General features: G+C 40.1%; 1 protein-coding gene across 45 annotated transcripts in view; it reads right to left on the bottom strand.

Annotated features, from left to right (window-relative positions):
• LOC116039915 (receptor-type tyrosine-protein phosphatase delta) overlaps positions 1 to 15,066 on the bottom strand; it is a 362,263-nt gene that overhangs the window by 32,178 nt on the left and 315,019 nt on the right. For 18 of the 45 annotated variants that reach the window (XM_031285065.2, XM_031285109.2, XM_035994131.1 and 15 more), the window contains 11 exons: positions 10,068 to 10,337; positions 8,367 to 8,948; positions 7,736 to 7,881; positions 7,112 to 7,256; positions 5,222 to 5,527; positions 4,169 to 4,362; positions 3,859 to 3,885; positions 3,288 to 3,405; positions 2,264 to 2,851; positions 1,725 to 1,825; positions 1,357 to 1,613 (listed from right to left, as the gene is read on the bottom strand). In XM_031285065.2, coding sequence (XP_031140925.1) covers positions 1,357 to 1,613; positions 1,725 to 1,825; positions 2,264 to 2,851; positions 3,288 to 3,405; positions 3,859 to 3,885; positions 4,169 to 4,362; positions 5,222 to 5,527; positions 7,112 to 7,256; positions 7,736 to 7,881; positions 8,367 to 8,948; positions 10,068 to 10,337 — 2,734 coding nt within the window. The remainder of the gene's footprint in view (positions 1 to 1,356; positions 1,614 to 1,724; positions 1,826 to 2,263; positions 2,852 to 3,287; positions 3,406 to 3,858; positions 3,886 to 4,168; positions 4,363 to 5,221; positions 5,528 to 7,111; positions 7,257 to 7,735; positions 7,882 to 8,366; positions 8,949 to 10,067; positions 10,338 to 15,066) is intronic. The other 27 variants (XM_031285093.2, XM_035994136.1, XM_031285099.2 and 24 more) reach the window with 4 other exon arrangements.

Raw genomic sequence — 15,066 nt, 5'->3', positions numbered from 1 at the left:
AAAAAAAGATGGGTTTGAAGCATCAGTCTAAAATCAGATGTGCTCCTTGGCCTTCTGACAGCCCTGGACTTTGTTGAAAGGCTATAAGAGACTTTATAGGGCTTAAAGGAGTGTGCTTAAATCAGTTGGGCTGCTACACTTTGTAATGACTGAGGTGAAGTGGATGTTATACTGCAATGTAGGGATGAATAAAAATGACTACATTTTGGAAGAATTACCTGTGACAAGGTCAGCAATCAAGTTATCTTTATTTCTATTCATAATGCATCAGTAAGAAATAATACTCTGTAAATTTGGACATTAGCAATGGGCAGATAATGTTCCACAGCAAGATAGTAATGTCACATATCCAACAACAGAGCTATACAGTCAAATCATATTATGCTTGATGCAAATTGCCAATTACAAGGGCAGAATCAGAATCAACTTAGAGACTACATTCCAGGTTGATGCGTCGAGTCAGGAGTAATTTTGAGAGAAGATTCAGTTTGTTAAAATGTACAGCCTGCCATGCTGTTATCCATCATTTAGGTCTGCCTACACCAAGAACTTTAACAATAAATATATTGTTTTAAAAATTGTTCTTACTCAAGCAGATGGCGGACTCCACACCACAACTATAACAATGACCGTCAAAAACACGGACAGCCAATCAAAATCCATCCGAATTTAGAGGGCATCACATTCAACACGTCCCCGGGGTAACCAGCCAATTTGCCATGCTTAAATTGTCTGATATCAGACATAATTAAAAGGTCTGGACCCAGGCAAGTTCTGGGAGGCACCAACGTGAAAAAAAACCTGTAAATAGTTTTCGTGGTCATAAACTGCAGACGGCACATTTAAAAATAAATAAAACGTGATTTAGCTTTTATCTCATTCTTAATCATTAGAATATGAAGGAAAATAATAAGAAAATAGTTGAAATGTAGCTGCTGCTGTGCTGCACAGCCATGGTGCTCTGTGCCTTTCAGCATCACAGAGAGAGAGCGAGAGAGAGATGCTGCTGATTTTAATAAGTATACTTTGATCCACCGTCTTGAGTTGAACAAATGCATCATATTTCTGTGTGTTACGGTTCATATGTTAACTATTTTATTTTCTGGTTTACAAAGGCGAGAAGGAAAATGTTTACAGAATGTTAAAGTTCATCAGTGTCAATGCTCACATTGTTATCGTTATAGTTATAGTTTGTGGTGTGGACGGCCCTTTACTCTGTGTACAAGGACACAGCAACAAAAAAAAAGTCGACTTGGGGCTTCTCGACTGATGATTCAAATCATCGCGGTCAGAGGGGCATCCCTAATTTTATTTAATTAATTAGAAATCACTTTTAGTTTGTTCATCTCTACTCACCTTACTTTCTCAGACGTCTGCACTGATGGTAGCTCCACAGTCACCATACCGTCTGAGTTGGTCTTGCCAACCAGGTAGGGTTTGGTGCGGAGAATGTCTGGGGCCGTCATGGTGGACACTCGATGCTGCAAACCTCCGGCACTGTTGCCACGATTGGTCAGGAGGAAGGAGTACTGTGTCTCAGGCTGAAGACCCGTGATTAGCTTCTGTGTTAGCTTCCCATCCACCTCCACACTCTGCCCATTATCGTAAAGGATCTGTATGCGAATGAGTTGACGTTTCATGTGAAGCCTTGGTTGTGGATGATAGTAATGTGTAGAGTACATCAAAACATATGCAAATGTTAGATGTATCTAGGCAGTGCTCACAGTGAAAGGCTGAGCTGGGTTGTAGGTGTCTGGGATTTCCCAGGTCAGCAACACTGATGTCTTCATGGCAGCTCTCACGTGAAAATTTTTTGCAAACACTGCTAAAAGAAAGTGGGAGCAGGTGATTTAGACACAAAACACAATTTTGTATCGATCTGTGGTGTGGTACCACACCAGTGCTTACCTGAGAATGTCCCCTTCAAAACCAGGCTGAAATCAGTACTACACTGAACTCAACACTGTCCTCTTACCTTCTTAACAACACCAACTCTTAAATTAATGACTGACCTTTGCTTGACTGACGAGACACAAAGAGACATACATACTTACTCCATGTGAGTTTCTTAAACCACTCTTAGATTAGGGAGGCTAAGGGCAGGGCAACATGTTAATACCAAAGTCCTGTGGTTGATTCCATACTTTGTCACCTTCTGCCATTTGAGGCTTTCAGAGGAAGCTGCTGTGGGTGGAAAGGGCTGTGCAGGGAAAGGTTGATTTTAAAAGGAAAAGAGCTAAAAAGGTTCAGGGACTGGTCCTACCTTGATCCAAAGGCTGTGTCCTGAATTGAACACTTGGGCTATAGGGACCAGAGCCCTTGCTGGTGAAGGCACACATTTTAATATCATAAGTGGTATCTGCCTTAAGGCCATCCAGGATGATTGTTGATTCGGGGGCGGTGATGAAGAGTTCTGAGGGGCTGCGTGGGCTGTTGATGTCCTTATACTGCAGAGCATATTTCACTATTTGGCCGTTTCGCTCTCCCAGCAAAACAGATTGCCAGCTAACCTGAATTGTGGAGGTGGTGGCACCCTCTGCTGTAATGCTCTGAGGGTAGCCGCTTGGGACATCCTCATTTGTGGTGACTTCTTTGACTGTTTCTTCACCAAAGCCCACCTTGTTGCGTGCAGAAAGGCGGAAAGTGTATGAGGCTCCCTTATGGATCTCTTTGGTAGTGTAGTGGTTCTCTCGCTCAGGGAACTCAATGACAGTCAGAGGGTCCACGTCTTTGCGCCCAAAACGGAGGCGATAGCCTTGCAGGGGACCATGGGTTAATGCTGGGGGATGCCACTGGAGGAGAGCTGTGCCCATGTTGGTTGTACTGACCATTAGCCGAGGTTTATCAGGAACTAAGACAGTACCAATGGAGAAAGGGACAACTTGTTATAAATATAGACAACCATGTTTCCATTTTATCATATTTGTAGTAGACATTCATTATCAGTTGACCTTCAATCTGTTTGTGAATACAACTAAGTAATTTTACTGTGGTTTAACACAGTCAAAAAAGGTGAGTAAAAGAGCTGAATTAGGGTGTCTTCATGTCACTCCCACTACATTTTTCATTATTTAAAAAATGCTGTGTGTAAGAGTTATTGCACTAAATGAGAAAGCAATTAGCTGCCTTCACACTTTACACACTCGATGACAAGAACTTTTGCATATAGCTTTTTTTCTCTTTACTGGCTGCAGTTTCACAGCTTAGCAGAACAACAGTTTAATATTAAAATGCTGTCTATTAGCAGAAAATCACACGATATTTGTCAGAGGTCATGGTTACAATACCTGCGCCAGTGGTGGTGATCAGTTTGGGCTTGCTGCGCGCACCATCGCCCTTTGTCGTATAGGCTCCCACAGTAACTGAATATGTGGTCTCAGCCTGCAGTTCTGTGATGATCATTTCCTGTAAAGATGCAGGACTTTAGTTGCATGACACTCACTGGATGATTTGCAGATATAAGCAAGGAGAGAGATAAAAGTGTGATGTGATGTCAGCATAATCATCACAAAAGACACAACAGACACATTCTCTCAGCATATACTTAACATTGAGGCATGCTTCAGTGAAAAAGGATATTGTTGATAAGCTTTGGTAAATAAATAACTTGTTAAAGAGTATTTCTTGTGTGTGTACCAAATAGCTTTATGAGTAAACACCTTAACGGTCAGTATTAGTGTTAGTCAAGGATTCCATCTGCAGTTGTCTTCATATCGTAAGAAGTTGAAATAGCACTCAAGCTGATGCTTAAAACCTTGAGGTCTTGAACTTGTAATGCACAAAAGACACATGCCATTCATGCAGAGGATGACAGGAAGGGAAAACAAGTATGGGATTTTGCCAAGTTAAACTACTCACATGTTCGGTTGAATCATCATATTCCCACTGAAAATGATATAAGAATATGGAGAGAAAAGAGACAACAAATAAGGCCTGGTATAGACACTAATCAGCGGTGAGAAAATATACGCACACAGTTTGTCGATAAAAGTAAATGTAGAAATAATTATATGTAGACGTGTAAGTGACAAAACAGTTAAATAGTCACTATTTTACTGAGTTCATGAAAGTGAGCTTTTTTCCACTGCAAATAAGAGTGTAAAGTTGAGAGACAAAGTGATACTATGTGTCTGAGAGATGAAGTGGCTGGCTGAGGAGGGTGTTGTACCTGGGCATCATCAATCAGGATGTCCTTGATGACTGGCTGTCCTGTGGGCTCCCCATTAACCATCCTGACATAGTGCACCTGGTACCCTCGGATCTGACCGTGCTGCTTGGTGGGCATCGGTGAACGCCAGATCACTTTAATTGATGAGGAGTTGACAGCCTCCACCTCAACTTTACGAGGTGGCCCGCTAGGAACTGGAGGAACACCATGGGATAGAAGAAAAAAGGTCAAACTTATACCCCCTCACCTTCTTTTTAAATCTTGCCCAAAAGTCGTAGCGGAAAATGCTGCAGTGACAAAAAAATCACAAAAGTGCAGCAAACTGCAACAAGCACTGCATGACATCAATATTTCAACAATGGTAAGGGGGAAAAAACAACAGCAAAAACAGGTCTGACAACTGACCTAATCTTGAAACATTAAAAATGGGTAGAGTGGATTTTTAAAACATGGAATAAAAATGTGTTTTGCCAAAATAGAAAAGTAAAGCCAAAGTGGGGCTTCAAGTGTTTCAAATGATTGAAGCACTACAAGAATTTTGGCTATGGTACGAGGGAAAAAAATGAATAAAAAAATGATTATCACATGAGGGGAGAAAAAATATAAAAAAAATGGCCTTCAAAAAATTCTTCCACCTTTTGTTTTTCCCACTGTCCAGAACTTGTCCTTTTGCCAAGTTCCTAAAATGTGAGTTATACAAAAATGCTGCCATTCAAAATATTTCAAAAAAGGCAGTTGGGACTGGAAGTTGGAGGCCTGCAGTTGAAAATGCCATACCATATGTTGAAATTGAGCAGCGTAGTGGGGAAAAAAGCCCCCAAAAAAGGTGCTTTTTCGAAAAGTGAGTCACAGTTTGTTTGGGTGAAAAAGTGCACAGTCCAAAATGGGGCTAAACGTATCAGGTAGCAACAGTCACTTTTAGTAGAAGCAGGCACAGGGGGTAGAAAAGAAGAGGGAATTGTAAATATAGGCGAGGTTGTTAGTATTTGACGGGGTAGGTTAAGAGGGGTAGACTTGATTTGCAGCTGAAGCTTTGTTTTAGCGAACACATACCATCCTCCTCTGTGCGGATGAGCTGTGGCAGGCTTTCAGGTCCTGCCCCGACATCTGTGTGAGCAGTGACTGTCACACGGTACTCTGTCCATTTTTCCAGGTTTTCCAAAAGATACTGAGAGCTTTCTGGAGGGATGCTGGAGATTTGATGAGCAGTAGAATCCTCCCCTTCAGTCACAGCATACTGGATGGTGTATTGCGTTATGATCCCATTTTGTAATTCCATTGGTGGTGGCCGCCAACTTACCAGGATGTTGGTGGAGCTGGGGCTATAGCACTTGACTTCCTGAGGGGGGCCTGAGGGTTCTGCTTGGTGAGTTGGTTTTGGTGCAGGTGAAGGGTTTTAGTTCGGTCAGGCCGTTCATTGATTTTTTTTTTTTTTTTAAAGGAGTGTCAGTTTTTGGTTTGTTTAGGGTGATGATGGTAGAATTGACCAAACAAAGGAAAAAAGAAGGGAAAAATAAAATGACACAAAATGAGAAGAAAAGCACAAGGACTTGGGGAAAATAAAAAAAGTATTTTAAATCAATAAAACATCACAAATAAAGACAAACCAAAAGACTAAGACCAACACAAACGTGTATACACTGATGATGAATGGAAGGTGTTGATTGGAAAAAGGACAGCTTTAACATATGTAACCTACCTTTGTCATGGAAAAATTAAATTATAAAAAAGGGGAACAAAAATCATATATCCTAATTTTTAGATCCTTTTAATTCTAAAATGAAAACCTAAACATATTTGAGTACTTCAGAAATAATTTAATTAACCATTCCAAAATAAATGTAGTAATAACTTATACAAATTTGGCAAGCAGTTACCATCAATCCAAAAACATAAAGGTTGATGCTTTAACTATTTAAAATAGAAAATGTTGCATTTGTCACCAACCTTTCCGAAGCCTGTTGGTTTGTGGTAAAAGCCTGATTATACAACAGAGAACTTCCCAAGGAGACATGACTGATTTATTAGATTCTGATAACATTGGCATGCACTTTTTGCTTTACTCCATCATTTACTTCAGAACATACATCTGGGCAGAGTTTGAGCTTTTATACCCACCTGATCCCTGCCATTCTCTTTCAGAGACCACAGATTTATGTGCAAAGTCAAACCGTTCAGTGTTCTTTCACTTATCACTTGAGGGAAATTCTCTTACTGATAATCATAACAGAAAATTTTGTTTAATTTTGTAACAGAATCCAATTTTTCAATTGTGACCTGTTTCATAAATCTGGGGTCTTTTGGATGGAAATATCCCTAAATACAGACACAATACGTGCTTTGAGCTTTCTATTATATCATTACTCCACAACTTTATTGATCTAATTTAAATTGAGTATAAACGTCAATGCCGAAAATGGGAAAATCCCAAGTGGTTCTTGGCAGCGTAGCTACATAGAAAGCTCAGTCTCGGTAATTGTCTTCTCTTTTATTTTGGGCCAACATGCAAGGTCAAGAGACAAGGCTTCCTGAAATTCCCTGTCACAAAGCAGTTGGGTAACACAGATTTGGGCATTTATATAAGTAATGCAAGGCTTTATCATTAATTTCAGTCAAGACTGTATTTGCAAAACAAAGGTGGGGATGTGTAGTTTTTGTAACCTTATCTCCTGACTTCACAGGAAAGCCTTGGTACACTGTCCATGCAACCTTTTCAAAGTGAAAACTGCATGGTCAGGTAACACTTAATTACTATTTCAAATGTTTACATCTTTTCAAATGCATCAACCCTTCTAAAATCGGATTTGCTTTATCTGTGCTCAGGACCTTCCTGACATTCTTGTCACTGTTTGGATTTTGCAGCACACTTAAAATTGGAATGCATTTGAAAATGTGTTCCTTCCCAAATAGTTTAAACTCAGTCAGATAAGGAGGAAGACCTACGTGTCTGTGGAGTTTCTGCAGAGATCTCATTGGTGTAAGCTCCAACTCCATGTTTACTACGGGCAGCCAGCCGGAAAGTATAAGTAGTGAAGGGCTTCAAGTCCTTCAACAGGTATGTTGTTGTCGGCTCAAAGCTGATACGTTTCTGTGGAGGAAGTTTCATGTTGTCAGTTTTTAAATGAAGACGAATAAAAAAAAGTATTAATTACAAGCTGTTCATAACTAATTATCATATTGTTAATATAAAATTTAAACAACAGTGGATTAGTAAATTATCCCCTGTTTTTGTTACATAAGAAAATATACCCATTTTTTAACTGTATTGTACTTTAATGTAGATACACACATATTAAAACACATTTTAAAACAGACCCAATTTAATCCTGCAGGTCTGGTATTGTGTAAATATGTATGACTTATTAATTAATGCTATATATGTTGGTATTGATATGTTGGGGAAGCACGAGAAAATGGTCATTTCATGACACTACATAAAAAAAAATGCATGGTTGCATCACAGAATTAAACTACTACTCAGTAATTAGTTAGTATGTGATTCAGAGTATTTTGTTTGTTATAACAGACTTTTAATGGCCAAAATGGGTCAAGTCAGGAAATAATTACCTCCTCTTTATCATCCCTCTTCCTGTACATAAGTTCATATCCTGTGATTTGATTTTCCTGTCCAGTCTGTGCTGGGGCGATCCATGAAAGTAAAATACTTGTTTCTGATTTGGCTTCTCCTTTGAAGTCGGTTGGTTGGGAGGGAACTGCAATTGGAATGGAGAGATAAATTCATTACTTGACTTTACTACATCTTGCACTATTCATTATCATTACAGTCATACTGGCACAGATGCCACTTTGTGGTGAGAGTTATTGCTACAAGAGCCACATTGTATTTCAGGAGACACAGTCGTTACAGACAAATTAGTACAGTACATAGTGCATGGTTACTTCAAAAACATTTTCATTAGAAATAAACAACTAAGCATTTGAATTTCTTATTCTTAGTTTTCTGATACGTAACAATTTTTCCCACTTGAGAAAGTCAATTTGAAGTTTTTGCTGACAGCCTAAAGATGTTCGTGTGTTTAGAACTGTAAACCACTAATGAGGATCTGTGACTAAAATGACGTGGCTTCAAAAATGTTTGTGACACTCCGAGTTTAATTGTGGAGTCTGAGCATTTGTGAAACTCTGAATTTGTTTTAGACTGATAGATTCTCTAACAACAAAAACAAGCCATGCTCACCTCCCGTCTTAGCAATGATTTGAAGGTCTGTGGAAAGAGGTCCATCACCTACTGAGGTGTAGGCCAAAACCTTGATGTAGTAGGTCTTATTGGGGATGAGGCCCTGGATGGTGACAAAGTTGGACCCCCGAACAATCTGCTTCTCCCAGACGTTGACATGCTGGGTGGAGTCCATGGTGTAGTAGACTCGGTAGCCCATGATCTGCCCGTTAGCTTCCTCCGGGTCATCCCAGTGGATGACAGCCGTGGTGGTGCTCAGCATGTGGCCTCTGACTTGCCGTGGTGCCGTGCTGGGTGCCTGCTCTGCTGTTTTGGCCTCGATGCTCTCGCTGTGTGGCCCTCGTCCGATGTTGTTCACCGCCACTACGCGAAACTCGTAGTCAGAGTACGGGCTGAGGCCTCCCACGCTGTACCGAGTGGTGGCTACGCCATCGATCTCCTTGTACGAGTCCTCTGAGTACTTGGACTTGTGTTGGATGATGTAGTAGGACACTGGTTCAGGATTTCCAGAGTCCCAGGTCAATGTTATGCTGGTGGCTGTGCGCTCTGTCACCACAGGAATGCCAGGAGCCTTGGGCAATGCTGTGATGATAATTATTTCATAAATATTAACAGAAATGCAAAGTATGCAGCAAAGTTATACCCCTGTAGAGTAATTTATTTTATGTTATGGGCCATAGAGACTTTATTTTTTTAATTTGAAGATGGTTGAATTATGTTGATTACATTCATTTCCTAGCTCATTGCACCTGATACTAATGATATACAGTGTATCTGGAGTCATAAGAGACTCATATGTTGTGTGCTTTCTACTAAGTGGCTGGATCGCCTTAATATTATTTCATTTTTCTAGTTGTTGCATATGAACTAACGTGAGATTAAAGACTTGCATACCCCGTGATCAGCAGCGTGCGTGAGAGTGCTGTTGTCGTTAATCTCAGATTTCCGAGTGTTTATCACTTTAATAATTTTTTTTTTTTTCCATGGTTTATTTAGACTTTTACAGTTACAAAATCCATGCAAGAAATATTCACTTTAATAATTTAACAGGTGAATTTATTGCTTTAATTCCCCACTCCGTGGCACATGGCAAAGGATATCAGGACAATAGATTGTCTTTATATGCCATCTGAAGTGTGCTTCTGGGGGAGCTTGCTGCCAGACTGTTATATTGTGACTAATATCTCTATGTTATGTCTAGGAAAAACAAAGCTGAGTGTGTGTACGTGAGTCTGTCCCTTGTGTGCACGTGAACACGGCGACACCAATCTGGGATATCTTTCTGGTACGCTGCTGTGTAGATATGATTACACTCAGATAAGTACCATGCCTACATGTACAGAGGACACTGAACAATACTCACTACGTTTCACACCCCCCTTCACGCCCCCTCCTCCACTGCTTGCTAACAGAAATGGTGAGCTTGTGGCTCTCTCTCCAGCTGAGAGATAAGCACTTCACTATATTCTCAATCTGGCATCTAATGCACTGAGGCTGTGCCAGAGCTTGTCTAAAGCTTTAAGGAATCCTCTACAGATGACTTATCGTGGCATCGAGAGGTAAATAACTTTCTTTAAAGCACTGCCAGTAGTTTCTGCTTGGATATGTATTTCTAACATAAAGTAGCGAGAGAGAGAGCGAGAGAGAGAGAGAGAGATTTATTTATTTCAGCCTTTGGTTATAAAGAAGGAGCAGCTTTACCTTTCACCGTTATCTGTGCCACAGCCTCTATCACCCCCAGGGTTGACATGGCCACGCAGGTGTAGTTGGCCGACTGCCGGACGTCTGTGAGCTCCAAGACGTTCCGTCCAATGGGCATGTCGTCCTCTGGCGTAAGGTCTTCAGCACCCAGCATCCACTTGACATATGGCATGGGAGAGCCCACTGCCACACATGTGATATTGACACTGCCACCTGGCATGATCTCATTGTCTGTAGGTGGAATGGAGAACCGTGGAGGCACTCGGCGTACTGTAAAAGACAAAACATGGTGTGAAAACCCAGCAGAAAATGGAACTGAATACATTTATAGAAAAATGTTCTGCATTCTCCCCAAATTGTTGCCAAAAGAAAATAGTCTGATCATTTAACACATTTATACATAATAATGAAATCATTAATGTTAAAGGTGTAATTGTTGCATATAAATGAAATATGTTTCTAGATAGGTAATTTATGATTGGTTGAGGCATTTTATCCAAGACTTAGAGATTTCAGTGGTGAATGAACAACACAAACGCCATGCACAAAATACGGTCTCACCGTCGGTACAAACGCACAGAACTGCACAAAGGGCTGGAGAGTCGACAGCACTCCACAGTTGTATGCAAAGAAACAACTTTCAGGCTGCGTATTTCCAGCAGATGTGAGATAATGTGATTATCACATTCTCACATCACACAAACAGATAATGCTCCCGAGAAGACGCATCAAAGGGGAGTGATGTTTTTCTTTTCAGGCTCAGTCAAAAGTAGTACTAGGGCTGTCAAATGTCATGCACACCTTGGGATCAAGTTTAGAGTGATAACGCAATCACCCTAAAAATGTTTCCCCTGTCCTGCCTTTACTTTTAAAAGTGGCTTTAGACTTTAGAACTCTGCCAGACAGCTCAGAGGATGAAAGTAAAGTTATGCATACTTTCTTTATGCTGGTGAATTCCATGACGAATGAGAGGTCTCTAGCTTATCTCAAGAGGTCCAATTATGCTTGCGCTTAAAGCATTAACATGTCTCGCTACACTACATTCTATGATTGTAGAAATCAGTCAAAGCCTGTGAATCAATTGAAATCAAGAACATTAACTGATGCTAATTCAAATTATTTGAACAGGACTGCAGGCCTCAGTCCAGTTTCAGATAAAGGGCTGAGAGGGCTTATTGAGATTGAAAGTTCAGAAATGGAACTTTACCTTTACCTAGGAACATGTCAAGGAGGAGGTGAGAAGCTACAAGACAGATGCATTTCTAGGAAATATCACTGATAGAAGCTTTTTCAACTACTCAAATTGGTTTCTTGATTTATGTACAGTACACAAAGTCATAATTTTTCTTTTTCAAAAAGAACTGCCATTGGCGATATTAGGTTAGTGGTACACTTGTTTCTTAGTGCTGAGTTTTTCTGACGCTAAACAAAGTGTTTTTCATGTAATTTCAAAATATAATCAAGTAAATAATTCTGATTACCTACAGTAAAAAAAAAAACTAAAAAAAAACAATTTGACAGCTCTAGCAGATACACATTCCCAAAAAATATTCTCAAAAGGCTAAAACTTCAAAGAAAAGGTTACACTTTTAAGTTAACTTAAATGTATAACATTCATAATGCACATGGATGGCTTCAAGGCCTTTTGGAGGGGAGTGAGAGTCTGTCATGCATACAAGAAAAATAGGTGACTTTGTGAGGCAACCATGTAAGGGAGTCGGGTCGGGGGGGGGGGAAGGGCTGCAGGGGCAACATAAGCTGTAATGGGGTCAGAAGGAAGACGTGGTAGCACACAGTGTAATGGAAGGGTTAGTCTGGTAGTGCTACATTGTTGTAAATGTGGTGAGCACGTCCTGGGAAAACCATCTTAGGACAAAGGGTAAATGAATGGACAGAACAAAATAAGACAATCCCTGTGTTTTACTGGTGAGGATTTGTATACACAAATGTTTAAGAATAGGTAGATGATATAACTAAGGGGCTTACGTACAAGGGAAACAGACAGGGATTGAGGTATTGTTATAAAACATTTAGGGAGGATTGAAATTAAAAGTAAAGTCAGTGTTACTGCTCATGCTATTCAACACTGATTACTGTTAACTTAAGGGTTAGATTACTTATTCTTTAGTGAGCCTTGAAAGCTGTTAAGGAATATGTCACTTTTAAACATCTGAACACTTGTATTTATTGCCCATTAATTGACCCTGCTTTATAAACAACCTGTATAGTCCCTGTGACTCTAAACTAGTTATTTGTGCAGGTACAGTATATATGACTTCAACATCGGCACGCGCTTCCTGTTGCTCGCTACTAATTCACAAAGCCCATTCTGTTTAGCAGACTGCAGCTCTCCAGAGAGGAAATCTAGGGGAACTGCTTGCATTATTAAATAGAACGTTTCTCTCACTCAATATTTAATTAATATCCAATTGGATCACGTTCCCCACAGACATAATATTATCCTGCTCATTTGAATATTATTACATATGTTAAGTCTTGTGGATAACGCTCTAAATACATCGTTGTTTCATGACGTCCTGCGCAGAAACATCCTTTTCAGAGGAAGTGTATAATCTCAGAGGGCAAGGTTGTTTTTACAGCTTGGTGCTTGACTGTAGTGCCAATTACAACAAAGGATGGATTTTGCTTTAACATATTTTTTATTTCTGAGAAACTTCAATTGAGGAGAGCACCACAGGGAAAATTGAGGTGTAGTGATGCTTAAAATTAGGGTTGGGTACTGAAACGCGGTGCCAATAGGGCACCGGTGCCGACGTAAACGGTAGTAACGAGACTGAATAAGAACGAAAATTTCGGTGCCTGACTTTACACTACACTCGACAGCAGGTAACGTTAGCCTACCTTTAGCTAGCAGCTGGATTAAACAGGGTTAAAATGCTGACAGCTAACGTTAAACAGTTTAAAGTGTGACTGTATTTCACTGTAGAGGATTCCAACACCAGGACCTAACAGCATACGCGGAGTTTGCGGGGGGGGGCACTGCCCCCCCTGGCGGCTGAAGCGGGTAATTGCATTGTTTCATGGCATGACCAGATATTTTATAAATATTTGAAATAACACAAAACAACTGAATTGTGGTAGGTAATACATCTGATTTCATATAGGCTAGGCCTACTGCTTTAGTAAAAAAAATATTTTTTCAGGGCTCTGGCTCTCACCTGAGACTATTGTTGACGCATATGCAGGACGCAAAAAATGAAAATGAATGTTGCACTAGTCTGGACATCTTACCGTGCCAACGTTGCAATAAAGGTTACTTAAATGCCATGTAGCCTATATAAATTTGCTGTCAGCTTACTAATTGATTGCGCGTTTTGTGTAGATTTGGACTTTTATACATTTTATTCCACATTGTTTAAACAGCGAAGTGGATCTCCTGATCGCTGTGGATTACTTTGTTCCGTGTCATTGGATTACGGCAAAATACGGATCTTTTTTCTCAACGTGTCTTAACGGTTTATGGTGTGACTGCGCTTGGTTTCTGCGTTTGGAGAGACATCTCAACAGACTGTAGGTCCAACACTGATTGTTCACGGTTACATTTTAGTTGAATTTAAGTGTCGGGGCATTCCGCCACATCTGTCTATTGCATTCCAAGATAGCCGTGCCGCGATTGGATTTCATAAGGGCGAATTGTTAAATTGTTAGAATGTAATTTAAAATCTTCTTTAAAAATAAACATATAGCCTATGTTTATTTAGCATGTTTGTTTTGTCCATATGTGCTCGTGCTGTGTTCCCCAAGTGGTAGGCCAGGTCTCAGCTTCTACAATGAGTTTTTTTTTTTTTTTTTTGCCCCCCCTGGCTCGAATGTCAAACTCCGCCTATGCGTAACAGTGTGCTCTGCAGCGCAACAGCTGCCGTTGGAAAAACAACACAGACGGTGTTCATTTGAAACAAGTAGCCTCGTGGTGCATTCAAAGTTATTGTAAAATACCTTTTTCCCATCTGGTGGTTGTTTTTGTCGTTCAGCAGCAATTTACTGGTGAAATAAGTTATTGTTATAAGTTATAGTTATTACATTATTATTAAATCTTTAATTTTGAATCTTTTAATATGGCCTTAGCAATAAACAAGCCGTTCTTTAATGTCACAGACTGTTGGTTAGTACCCTTCTTTTTTTTCTTCTTTTTTTAACTTTATTAAAAAGTGTCAGTTCAGGCACAGTTTAGGCACAGGCACCGTTTTAAAAGTATCGCTTTAGCACCGGTCACTGGGAAAAAAACCCAAACGATACCCAATCCTACTTAAAGCGTAACTCTCGCCAAAATGCAACCTAGGGTCTTTTTGTGAATGTACCCGAGTCAAACTTTAGTTTAAAAGCATATTTAGGACGGAATCGCCACTTTTAAGATTTACCGTATTTTCGTTTTTCGGTCAAATGGCCTTTTGAATGGGAGTCCTAGGGGCACTTTTATGCTAGCCTCAAAATAGCTATTTTTAAAACACTAAGAAGGCTCGACACAACATGAGACTTTGCTCGAAGTATCACCAGGGGCTCTACACCTTAACGAAAGCATTGACAACATTGTTTGTGTACACAGAGTTTACTAAAAAGAAAGGTTTTGAGCAATTCATTGTAGCTGTTGTTCTTCCGGTCACCGTCTATTGAGCCAGTCAAAAATAGTCGAGGGAGGAGAGTAAAGATGGAAAGCTTCAAAAGCTTAGTTCCATATAAATGCACGGATAATTTGTTGTTTTGTCATTAGTGAAACACAATATTGACCTTGTAGTTGAAAAAGGAGCCTCATATAAGAACGTCATTTCCTCCTATGGAGTCCGTTCATTTGCAATCGGAGATCGCCTATTTTTGACTGGGAAAATGGCAGATAGTGTAAACAACAGCTGCTAACGTGAGTTGCTCAAAACCTTTGTTTTTAGTAAACTCTGGGTACACAAACAATGTTGTCAGTGCTTTCGTTAAGGTGTAGAGCCCCTGGTGATACTTCGAGCAAAGTTTCATGTTGTGTCGAGCCTTC

The sequence above is a fragment of the Sander lucioperca genome, chromosome 17, assembly GCF_008315115.2.
Source record: "Sander lucioperca isolate FBNREF2018 chromosome 17, SLUC_FBN_1.2, whole genome shotgun sequence".
Taxonomy (NCBI): Eukaryota; Metazoa; Chordata; class Actinopteri; order Perciformes; family Percidae; genus Sander; species Sander lucioperca.
The sequence above is the reverse complement of the archived record's forward strand: the minus strand, read 5'-3'. Positions and strand labels throughout refer to the sequence as shown.